Raw genomic sequence first — 12,672 nt, forward strand, 5'->3', positions numbered from 1 at the left:
AGTTTGGGTGTTTGTAAAAGTGTTTTTTTTTTTGTTTTTTTTTTTTGTTTTTTTTTTCTTAACACTGCTGACGAGTCCTACTTTCTTTTTAACTGTAGGAAAAACAGATTTGAATGAGCTCCCGGGGGAAGTGTTGGGAAATAATAAATAAATCAGTGAGCGGAATTGCCGTTTCCAGCTCAGGAGCCAGATACATAAAAACTTAACTCAGATTCAAGGCAGGCTGACCTGGAAAGTTTGTACGTCACATGAAATCTATAAAATGTTCTGTGCCATTAAGTCTGTATTGTGTGGGTCATCTTCAAGTACACTGCAGTGGACTCTTTCACATCTTATTGGTGGTATATCTCCTGTTAGTCAATATTTTTTGAGGTTTAAAAAAAAATACCTATTTTTTTAATGCCATTATACTCAACAAAATTATAATTCACCACTTTTGTTTTTGTTTCCATTTTTTTATGAGATGAAGTCAAAGATGTAAAACTTCTTACACATACACAATATAACTATTTCTCTCAAATCAGTCTAAATCTGTGATAGTGAGCACTTTTCCTTTGCTGAAAAAAATCCATCCCACCTCACAGGTGTGACATATCAAGATGCTGATTAGACACCATGATTAGTGTACAGGTGTGCCTTAGACTGGCCACAATAAAAGGCCATTTTGAAAGGTGCAGTTTTGTTTTAGAGGCAGTTTTGTCTGGGGACTCGGAAAACCAGCCAGGAAACCCAGAACATATAACAAAAGCAATAACAAAAACAAAAGTGTTGTGTTTGTATTTTTGTTGAGCATATAATGAGTGTCAATAAATGGTGGATTTTCGCTATTCCCAGGTTGGCCCTGTCCCAGTCCCTATCACCTGCAAATAACGCGGATCCACTGTATTCCCTAGCAACAAAGTTAATGATGCCCTCAGATTTTTTTGATAGAACTGTAGGTGGACTTTGAACAGGTCTATATTATTCACAGGATACTCATCATTCATACGGTGTATTGCGATTATTAGTACTGTTGTATGCTCTGTTTGAGTTGCTGCTCTGTGTTTGTTAAAGCAGCAGTTGCTTTTGATCATTTTAGTTCTGTAGGCCGTTTTGCAATTATGCTAGCATTAAGCAACCAGAGTTTGGTTAGAAGAAATTGTATGAACATTTTGTTGTTTAAATATGAAATATATTGCTTCATGTGCCAGTTACAAACTTCTTAATTGAAGAAGTGTGCAAGCTAGAGAATTGACAATTTATAGCGAGTGGGTATTGGGAAGTGTCGTGTTGGGGATTCACGAAATACTAATATCTACAGACACTATACAATGCTAATTCCGGCTTTTCAGTGGTGGATCTGTTAATTTACCCGTAATAAATATCCAACCCCTTTCCAGGAGAGAGGCCTGCTAGGCCAGAGAAGCCTGCTTGCTCATCTGGAGCCATGAGACCGCTTCACCTCAGTCTCAGCTGCTTCCAATTTAGGTCGCAACACTCACCATAGCATTATCCATTGACACCATGAAGATCAGCTGCTGTGCGGTCTTTCTGCAGCTGTCTACCTCAATGCATGTTTGCATTTTCTGTGTCTCTGTAGACTTCGGATGACTATGTGTGGGGTAATTTATCTCAAATGACATGAATCCAATCACAACATAGAAACATCGGTGACACCTCCCAGATAGTCTGCATTTGAATGAAAGATGTGTTGGCAGTCTTAAGATTTTCATTGCTTTGCTGTTGTGGTCCACAAGAAGTGAGAGGAGATCGCCTGCTCTTCTTCACTTCAGGCTGATCGTCCTTCACTCACAGCTACTAAAGCCTGACACCTTGCAGCAGCTAATCATCCTGAACCCCTGCATCTTTAACTGAACAAATCCTTGTACGCAATGCTTTCCGCTTCCAAGCCTACATTCCCATTTTGGTGGACACACACAACATAAGATCCATGCACACGCCCACTCTTCCTTTGCAAAGTGGGACTGAATTATGTTTCAAGCACTGGGTTTAGTGTGTATGCCCCTGATAAGGCCTGGCAGAGCTGTGAAAACACAGATTAAGTTTCTGCGGCTTATTAAGGACAACGCGCCTCAGCCTCCCAGCCATACCGCAAATTGCATCTGAAAAACCGCAGCCTCCTCTGCATGGCTGTGAGATATGTCTTGATGGGTACCCCCTGCAGCGGAGATTTTGACAACCGTGCTAATTCGCCCCTACATTACCCCATATGCCGTGTACAGCCTGCAACACCCTTCCTGTGATAAGGTTTACTCATCGTTTTCATACATCAATTCACAACCAAGATGTCAAGTGTTGATCGTCAGAAGATAAATGTCTAGATAAGTTTGAATATTGGCATCACTGCGGCTGATTGAATGAAACATATTGTAAATGCAACTTTAAAAGTTCAATTCATCATGATATCACTGCTTTGTCTTTTGATTTTTCTGCTGGATGAAATGCCATCTGAAAAAAAGCATTTACTGTACTTCTATGGAATGCCAAAGCTAACCAAGCATACATTAAATCCCTGCTCCTGGCAGGCTATGAAATTCCCTCCATCTGCAAATACTTAAAGCCTTTTTTTTCTCCATTGGACTCAATCAGCGATAAAGACCATTTTGTTCCCGGTCCAGAGGTAAGACAATATCTCCCAAACCTCATAGAAAACAATTAGAAGTCAGTAATTACACCACTGGCCTGGAATTCCAGCCAAAGCCTGAGGTCGGGGGTGAGACAGTCAGAAAAAGAGCGCATGTGAACGGTGCCTGTCGGATGTCGTGTTATCTTACCCCGCATGGACTCTGAAGGAGTGCATGCTTGGTTATGAAGTTGAGCCCTGATGTGATGTAATGTTTTGCTTTAGAAGTATGAATACGATAGGCCTGAAATCCTGTGTGACAGCATGGCACCATCATTCCACATTATTCTCCCTCATTTATCTCTGCATGCTGCTGCTGCCGCTGCCTTGGTTTTGGGAAACGCAAAACTAAAACAGAGACATGTTATCTCGACGTCTCTTCCACTGGACCAACTGATTTATATTTGTTGATCGCTGGAAGGCAGGAGGGTGGGGGGCTGAGAATGGACGGACACAAGAGAAAACAAATCTCTCGTATCCATCTAACCACATCAGTGAGAGAACTGTCAGCATGTGCACAGGCTATCCTCACGTTGCACCTTAAGGCAGGCAGGATGTTAACACTGCAATAATGCATACTGGGACTCGGGAGTCAGTGGTGAACCGATGAGAGAATAATGGGGGTCAAATGAAATGAGCGGATCATACACATTTTCCACAGTCTGACAAGCAGAAAAATAAGGATGATGGGAGCGAGAGGTCTCTCAAAGGTATATGCTTCTGTCTTTTCAATGAGACTCATGAGCTTTTAAGTCAGGCTAATAACTGTCCGACAACGCGCTCTTATTTCAATAAAATAGCGTTTGAAAACCTTACACAACTGGTTAGTGTAGCGAAACAAACAACTTGCTTGCTTGACCCGTTTTCGGGCAAACTGGTTAAAGAATTGCTTAGGACCTTCCGTTTTAAATACAGAGAGTCCTCGAATTGCATCGGAGTTCTGTTACTACGCTAGCGATATAACCCGAATTTTGACTTAAGTCGAATTTCCCCATTAAAGTCAATATTTACATCAAAATAATTTGTATTAAAATTAAAAAAATAAGATGCTGTACGACTGTCCGACTGAAACTCAAGTCTTTGCCGATGTTCGCCGGTGTCTCTCCTTTCTGCAATCTTTTTATGATGTTTAGCTTTGTTTTCATGGTAATTGCTTTTCTTTTGGCTGGACCAACACTTATAGAAGACGTACCTTTATTCTTCTTGGGGGCCATGATGTGGGGAAAAAAAAAGAGGGTGAAAAAGCCAAAGATACTAGCTAAGGGCTAAATATCGGACAAGGGAAAAGAGGGGCGAAAATGGTAGACGAAAATGGCGGACTGGGCGTAACCGTTGTAAAGTCGAAACGCCTTAGGTCAAGTGCGCCTTAACGCAATGACTCCCTGTATTATAAATGTATCACTCTCTACTGGCACTATTCCAGTAGCTTTTAAAACTGCTGTTATTCAACCTATACTCAAGCTACCTAACCTCAACCCAGAAAGTCTGTGTTATTATAGGCCAGGATCAAATTTACCGTTTATTACAGAAATACTTGAAAAAGTTGTCACGCAACAGCTGAATGATTAAATGGCCGCTAACAATCGATATGACCCTTTCCTGTCGGGATTCAGGGCCTTTCAATATACTGAGACATCCCTAATGATTTTCTAGAAATGGACTCAAATACCTCGTCAATATAAGTATAAGGTAAAAAATAAATAAAATAAAATAAAATAAAAAGCGCTCACTGACTTTTTCTTAAGCAGACGGAGTCGCAAAACGTTATTAAGAGCTTGCCTTTTCAAACTTGCACTCATTGAACTTCGTGTGCAGCTTTCACTTCACTCAGCGGCAACAGATTTAAGCCCACACCGTGGTCCGGCTTTGCCCGTGTGGCCAACTTTTATTTTGGCTTCAAGCTGTGAATGAGGCGGGCGGTAGCGTGCTCTCAGGTTCTGAGGTCCTTTAGCGGTCCTGCTCACATGGCGGGGACAGAACAAAGCGCCGGTGGCCCTGGATAGCGTCGGCGGTGACAGAGAGTAAGGCCCCGTGAATGGAAACTGTCACTTCCACTCAGCATAGCCTGTGATCTGAGCCACCCGAAACAGCGCTCAGTTAAGTGGCTAATCCTGGCATCCCTGCTGGCTCGACAGCCCCCTGCTGCCATGACAACCGGAGGGGAATCTCCTTTGGCAACAACTTCATTTGATAATTTCCCCTCCCCTCTGCTTTTGTTAAGTAAAGTCTAGTCCGCTGGTGAGCTATGCGTTATGGTGGGTGAGGTTGCATTGTGACTGTGGTAATCACCTGAAGGCTGTTGGATAAACAGGCACTGCTTTCAGCACCACCAAAAAGTGGCCAGCGTAAATATTTATTGTGCTTTGTGTTTCAAACGCTTGACAATTTATGTTATCCCCAGACGGGTACCGGCCCAAATAGTCACTCCACCCTTTTTCCTAGACAGTCTGCCCATGCCAGGGAAAGTCATTACATATGTATGCGTATGTGTGCGCATATCTCAAGCAACTACTGTGGTCACAAAATGAAAACAGCCATGCTAACATGGCATTTGAGAGGATGATGACCATGCTCCAACCACACCACTAAACAATTAACAAAGTAACAATGCAGCCACACAATGAACTATTTAACCTTATGAATTATCATTTGAGACAAGACTCATTATCATTTTTCATTAATTATAATAAACATATTAAAAAAACAGTTAAGAGGACCCCAGTTCGATTTTATCACCTTATGTACAAAAACTAGGGATGGGCGAGTACCGATACCAGGTATCGTTATCGGGCCAATACCAGCCTTTCTTCAAGCACTCGAGTACTCGTGACGCAGACGAGTACAAGCGACCGATGGCAGTGGAGGAAGACGTTAAGTGAGTCCTCCTTGCCTGTAACTGGTGCTAGCTTGCAGCAGTTTTTCACCAAAATTTCACCTGTTTTGAAATACTTCAAAATTGTGAATCTTAAACTAAAAGAGCATTTTTGTGTTTTATTTTGAGCGTTAAGACTATTGAAAAGTGACTGTGCTGTTTTTTTGCCAAAATTAAAGGAAATATATTTGTTTAAAATGATCTTTTAGTGATTTTTTTTTAATTGTCAAAATGTACTACTGGTATCGGCAGTTGGTATCGGTATCGGTGAGTACTGAGGGTCTGGGTATCGGTATCCGTCTGAAAAAAAGTGGTATCGAACATCCCTAATAAAAACAATAATGGTATGTCATTAATTAAGCTGACTTCCTTTTCAAAACCATTTCCCCGGTCCAGGAACTCTGTCTTCCTGTCTGGACTTACCTTCTTCACAGGCAGTCCCGCTAAATCCTGGACAGCATTTCCACTCCAGTGAGGTCACGGTGCGGTACACCGTTTTATAGGAAGGCCTGACAACCGTTCTGTAGCTGGAAAACATAACATGTAAACGTATTACACACACAGTAAAGCTTGGAAGTTGGAACAATAAAATCTGATCTGGCTTTTGTTTTCACTGCAGGCCCGCGATGGCTGCAACAACTACACAAACAATAAATGCCTATAAATGTAACAAAAGATCAGGACTAGGGATGTGAAAAAGTAAACAAAAGGTTAAAGAGAAAGTCAACCCCCCAAAAAATGTCTTGACAATAATATGTTTGTTGCAGCCCCTCTAGTCTAAATGTGGTATTTTTATTAATATTGCGTTAGTCGGATATAAGTTAAGCAGCATAATCCAGCAGTTTTTATCATTATCAGATGGCAGCCATTTTGTCACTTGCTGTCTAGTGACAATGACATCATAGTTGCTCAGGTCTCAGGTAACAATCAATCACAGCTCGGCTTCAGAAAACAGGTGAGCTGTGATTGGTCGTTGCCTCAGCCCTGAGCAACTGTGATGTTATCTTCAGTCAACAGCAAGTGGGAAAATGGCCGCCCCCTGAGATGGATAAAAATGGCTGTTTTTTTGCTGCATAAACAGATATTCAACAAATGTAATATCAATCAGAATGTCATGTTTAGACTAGTGACGTCACATATAACATATTATTGTCATGAAATGAATGTTTGAGGTTGACCTCCCCTTAAAAAAATAAAATAAAAAATAAAAAATAAAAATAAAAAAGTGGGGGTGGGGGTGGACAATCCAACACTTTCTGCTCTTCCTTCTTCTTCTTGTGCTCACCTGCCCCCTGTACATCCTTGTGGCCAGCGGCACGTCTGGTAAACTCTCTGCACGACGGTCCCATTCTGCACCTGGCAACTCACGGTCTTTGTGACTGTATGAGGACACCAGTTTCTGAAGGGACACACGAAAAGAAATATGAAGGCAAGCGTACAGAAAATGTGCCCTTTAGATACATGAAAACAGCATTTGAGGAAATAAATATTTCACGTAGCACATCTTTTGAGAACAGTAACAAGGACACTCTCACAGCATCATTCTTACAGCAGGAAATTAGCTTCACGGTCACATTCACTATGCTGCTGCCTTGATTCAGTTCTCCCTCCCCCACAGTCCTTTTGAAACTCTTTTATGGTGTTTACACAGTTAATTCAGCCACGAGATATGCAAAAGTGCATTGTAAGCCCTATTTGCACTGTTGTGTCCGTTCATTTGCATTCGGCTCTCAGATAATGTCATCCTGAAGAACAGATGAGGTCCCACTCTGAGATGGGAGTGTTTCAGCACAAATACCTCAGGAGACCCTCTGTGTGTACACAGAAGCTTTGTAAGCCGTTTCCCCAAGTGTCTGGGAGTGCAAAAAGAACAACCTGACATGACAATAAGATTATTCCGGGTCAATGTTTCACATCTGCTGGTAGGCTTGACAACAATTTTAAAAAGAAATAAACCTCTCCCATCTCATTCCCCATTTTTGAGTTAAACGTCGAAACAAGGAGGCAGTTAAATGTGACATGTGTTCCCATAATTTTATTAACAATGACGTGTGCAATGGCCCCGATTAAATTCACATGGAGATAGCTGGAGGACAAACATGGCAAACTATTACCATGGTGTGTTTACACAATCAATAACTGTGCTGCTCTGTAACTGTGAGCTCCATTTAGAAACCACAAAAGGAAACTGCAGGCCACTTAGCGCAGAACTTTGTGTGTTCTGCTGCCAATGTGTTTGCAAGCTTGGGAGGGGGGCACCGCCGTCTGTTTGTCAATACGCATGACCATATGTTAGTGTGCGAGAGACTAAAAGAAAGCGCCAAAGGCGGAGGATGCTAAGCAGCTCCCATTAACAATCCCCACATGTGCTGGTGGCCGCACACATAGATCTGCGGATTGAAGAAAAGATGCACTCTTTGTGTCTCACTTGATTAGGTACACCTTGCTATTACCGTGTTTTCCATCTGAGCTAGAATTGGAAACAGTCTGAATAGATTTTACTCCATATTAACCGAATAGAATCCAAAGTTGATGCAGCTTTTAGAGATGCACATACATGCCAGGAATCATCTTTTCCAGTACATCATGGTATTGGATGGAGCTCTCAAGAAGGCATTTTGACTACAACTCAAACTCAACAGTTACTGTGGTAAGAAAGGGATAGACAGAAGCCATCTCAAAAGTCCACCTTTTTCTTGATCGACTTCGATCATATACACTTCAAAATCCATCTGCCACATCATCTATAACTTTGCATGTTCCTGTCATAACACTGCATCCATCATGTTAGACACATGATGTAGTATGCTCCTTTCCATCGCCATACTTTCCTCTTCCCATCACGTCATACATGCTGACCTTGCTCTGTCCTGTCATTCACTGTCACTTTCTGTTTTAGATGAAAAGTTGAAGCTGTCTATCCTGTACTTAAACAGAACAAAGGTCTGCACCTTGTTTAAAATCTCTGATTGTTTTTTTTTTTTTTTTTTTTTTTTACAACGCCTTACTCATAATAATTTTTACTTGTTGTGAACAGTTTTTTAATTACCAAGAGAGGCCGTTTGTCAGCCCTCACTTTAGTTGTCTTCTGTGGTGTTAAGGACATTTTGTTAACATGTACGATATGTCGTAGCCTACGTTTTTTTCAAAGCCAAATGATGGCTTACATTGGGACTGAAAGCCATTTTAAAGCTACATAGCATGACATGAGTTAACATTTAAGACAAAACAAAATGAGCTCAGAATAAATTAAACATGACAAAATAACACCATTTAAACGCAAAAAGTACTTACCCATGGTCGAAGAGACATGGTAGAAGTCCCAGAAATAATGTCCAAAAAAGCATATGTGACAACAGCCAAGCGTGGCTATTGTTTACAAATAGAACTCTCTTCATATCCGGTCACTTTTCAAAATAAAACATTTTAAAATCCTCGGCTAAATAAACGGAAGTACAGTGAGTTTTTTTTTTTTTTTTTTTTTTTTTTTTTTTTTTTTTTTTTTTTTTAATTCTTTCAACTGTGCTGGTCCAAAGTGGCCCACGGCCCGGTACCGGTCCGCACCCCGGTGGTTGTGTACCACTGCGCCTAGGGTATGTAAACTTATAAGCCCAACTGTGTACTTTAATTTGGGTTCTATTGTCCAATCACATGTAAAAACACAGAATTATTGCTACAGGATGCATTAAACATGAAGCCACCAAAGTATAAGAAAACCTAATTTGAAAAAGATGTTCTTAAGTACAGCAATTTAGATTGCTAGTAACAAAATATCTGCAATATAAGATTACATCATGACATCACGATGTCTTCACATTAGGGAGACACGTCTCTAATCATTAGTGGAAAACGTTAGATAGTGGAGGCGATCCAGCCAAGTTGAGCAGCATTGTGTACACGGGTGGTCTTTTCTCATCCATTTATCACCCACAAACAAGTGATAAAGATCAATTTCCCAGGCTCTGGGGGAGTACATGGCGGTACACCTGGGAAATGCTTAAGATTGCCACAAGCGGGGGTGACTTTTATGGCCTCCTGCTCTCTTTGCGTTGCACTTAGGTAATTATCATGGAGCAAACACCAACTTTGGTGACTGTAGTAAGAGCGCTTGGCATTTTACAATTTCCAAACTAGCTTACCTTAATGAGCATTGACGCATGACACAACAGAGACCAATACATTCTCCTTGCATGGGAGCATACAAGGATACATTCCTTCTTTGTACCTAAAAGCTTAAAGATAATTGTCTTCATAGAGCACAATTATCTCCCGTGGGTTCTAAATGAACAAGGTTATTCAACAAGGTTACAAAATGTCATTTAGCCAGTCAAGTGCCCTCATTTCATTTTCAATAACTATTATACAATGCTTCTATGATATTTTCTGTTGTGTCTTCATGGGTGATAATGGTCATTTATAGAAGTCACACTTTAAAACAGTCAATAACGTCCCCTTACTGGAGTGGGTCTGAAGCGTATATCATATCCCGAAAATACACATGGCACAATGACATTGCTGCAAGATAAATAAATCATCAACCATCTTTTGTAGCCAACATTTAGAAAATGACATTCTAGTAAATCCTCAGCATTTGCCCATCTGGTCGCCTTGCAGCTCACAGTCTGCATCTTTCATGAGGCTGCTTAGTACACTTCGTACTGAGACGAGAGGAAAAGCTGGCAGACAAAAGCTAAGAGGGCAAAAAATGTTGCATGGGCAGATGCTGCTGGAAAATGTGTCAGTAACTTTTACAGGGATGGCAAGAGGCTTGACTACTGTGCAAAGGACTTGGACCACCATTAGAAGCATTTTTGTCAATGTTAGAATGATAAAATGGGAATGTGATGTGTGTATAAAATAAAACTAAACCTACAAAACGGGGGAATGGCTGCAGGCTATATTTATAGGTCACAACTAAAACCTAAGACAAGACCTGAGACAACCTGATCCCATAGCATAGGAGACGTATAAGAGACAAATGTGCTGAGGAAACATTGCAAGGCATTACTATTGAGCAAGTGTCACAATCTGCAGCTGCTTGAAAAGCCAAAAGACAAATTGGCTTGTAAAAGAAATTGGAGAAATGAAATGAGCAATAGATGATAAGACACATGAGGGATGGCGGCCCATTAAATGAGCAAAAGAAGATAAGACACACAAGGGATGGTGGCTCTTTATGCTGCAAGTTCAAAGTATGTGTGTATGTGCAGATGACAAGCTGAGAAGTCAAAACACCCTAAAGGTCATCGAAGGTCACAGTGAAGTGTCTCCTCACAGCAGCCATGGAGAAACAAGGAAAACCCTCATATGTCTTTGTCTGTCTGGGCCTTTCAGGTGTGAACACCTGTTGCCTTTGAGTGCGTCACGGCTGCGTGCACCTTGAAGTGTTCGCAAGTGAGAAGGTAGACTCACCTGGAGTGCCATCAGATGTCTCACATGTGGACCATGTCAGTGATGATTTCGTCGATGAAAAGTCTTCTGCATAATTTTTGTCACAATTTTTTTTTTACGATGAAAGTTAAACGAAAATTAGAATAGAATAGAAACGAAAATGAAAACAACACAGTGACGAAAATTCACACAATCCAATCAGAAGGAACAAAACGCGGGTTAGAGAAAAGAAGCACTCCGAAATTGTTTAGCGTTCACTGCACTTGTTTTAATGTTAAAAAATGTTTACATTCATTGTGCAGCTATATGATTAATGTCAAGCAATTCTGCACTTTTATTATTTAGGTGAAAACTAAGTTATATTATTGTTAGTTCAACATGTTTCATTGAAGCAATTAATAAAGACACAGTAGTATTAAATGTGTCTTGCGTGTTAAACTAGTTACAATTAGGTGCGTTATAATTTTCTGTATAAAAGTTTAAATGTATACTGAAGGAAAATATCGCCTAATCTGTTAATTTAGTCGACTAAAATTTCATTTTTTCATCGACTAAAATTGCTCTTTATTTTCGTTGACTAAAACTAAAATACAACGAGATGACTAAATTATGACTAAAACTTTCATTAATTTTAGTCAAGACTATAAGTGAAACTAAATTAAAATTTCTTGTCAAAATTAACACTGGACCATGTGATGACCATAATTTGTTCCCTTCCCTAGCAGTGAAATTCAGCTGCTTCTGAATCTGGATTCTTTAGCTGCATGTGAAGGGGGAAATATTAGAAACACGTGAAAAAATGCATTATATCACTACTGTAAACTACAACCATAATAATAAAAAAGACTAGTGTTAAAGGGGCGGCCATCTCGATGAGCATTAAAGCCCCACAAGAGCCACATGACAAATGGAAGATTGCACAACCATAGCAACAGAGTCCATCCATGATATTAAGGACACTTATTGTGACTCAATTCCTCACATTTGGACACACATCTGCAAAGTATTTACGCTTTGTTACTTTTCCCAAGACTGCCATTGGAATCAATTTGGAAGGTCAACCTACAGTAATATTGTAGTTGGACCTGAATTAAAAATAACTGTCGTTATGTGTCTCCTCTTTCAAAGACAAAATTTCATTGAAGTTTACTGCGTGAACTTCTCAGCCACCCCACTTTAAGCCACACAGAGCTGAGCCACTGGAATCCCAGTCCTCTCTCTTCCCATATACTTAAAGAAAGGTGGACGTGGTTAAGATGGATGAGGAATGAGGCAGGCCATAGGGCTCAGACTGCCTGTCAGACCATGACAAGTGCTCAAGGGGAAGATAAAGAAATGGACGAGGCACCAAAAAAAAAAGGGACGACCCCCCCTTTCAGAGAACTGAGCTGTGTAGTTTTAATGGATGAGGGTGAATGAACGCTTTATCAGCTCCGCTACAGAGTGACCGCACCAGTCGAGAAATTACTCAAGTAGTGTTAATCTCCTTTCATTTGAGTAATGCTGGGGTGGGAATGCATTCCTCTTTTCTCCCTCTGCTAATATGAAAATGTCTGAACTTCATTGTGCAGATTCTTTCTCTGGGAGACAATAGATTCAGCAGGCCAAAACATTATTTAACACAATTCAAAAGAAAAGAAAAAATACTGCATTGACAAAATAGGGTCAATGTTCAGCTTTGTTTGGCATCATCAAACAAGTGTTAATAATATATATATATTTTTTTTATTATTGTGATTGTAGTTGCAAGCTGTGCTATCGGATTGGACTATAGGAACTGTCTGAC

General features: G+C 40.5%; 1 protein-coding gene across 6 annotated transcripts in view; it reads right to left on the reverse strand.

The window, feature by feature from the left end:
- The window catches only part of emid1 (EMI domain containing 1), a 72,402-nt gene that overhangs the window by 57,956 nt on the left and 1,774 nt on the right, over positions 1-12,672 (reverse strand). For 5 of the 6 annotated variants that reach the window (XR_013283756.1, XM_077523004.1, XM_077523000.1 and 2 more), the window contains exons 2-3: positions 6,781-6,894; positions 5,919-6,022 (exon numbers count right to left, since the gene is read on the reverse strand). Coding sequence is in view for 5 of the 6 variants with exons in the window: in XM_077523004.1 (XP_077379130.1) it covers positions 5,919-6,022; positions 6,781-6,894 (218 nt within the window). In the remaining variant the exon portion in view is untranslated. Of the gene's footprint in view, positions 1-5,918; positions 6,023-6,780; positions 6,895-8,789; positions 8,878-12,672 lie in introns of those variants that run through there. The other variant, XM_077523001.1, reaches the window with a different exon arrangement.

The sequence above is a fragment of the Festucalex cinctus genome, chromosome 5 (genome assembly GCF_051991245.1).
Source record: "Festucalex cinctus isolate MCC-2025b chromosome 5, RoL_Fcin_1.0, whole genome shotgun sequence".
In the NCBI taxonomy this organism is placed as follows: Eukaryota; Metazoa; Chordata; class Actinopteri; order Syngnathiformes; family Syngnathidae; genus Festucalex; species Festucalex cinctus.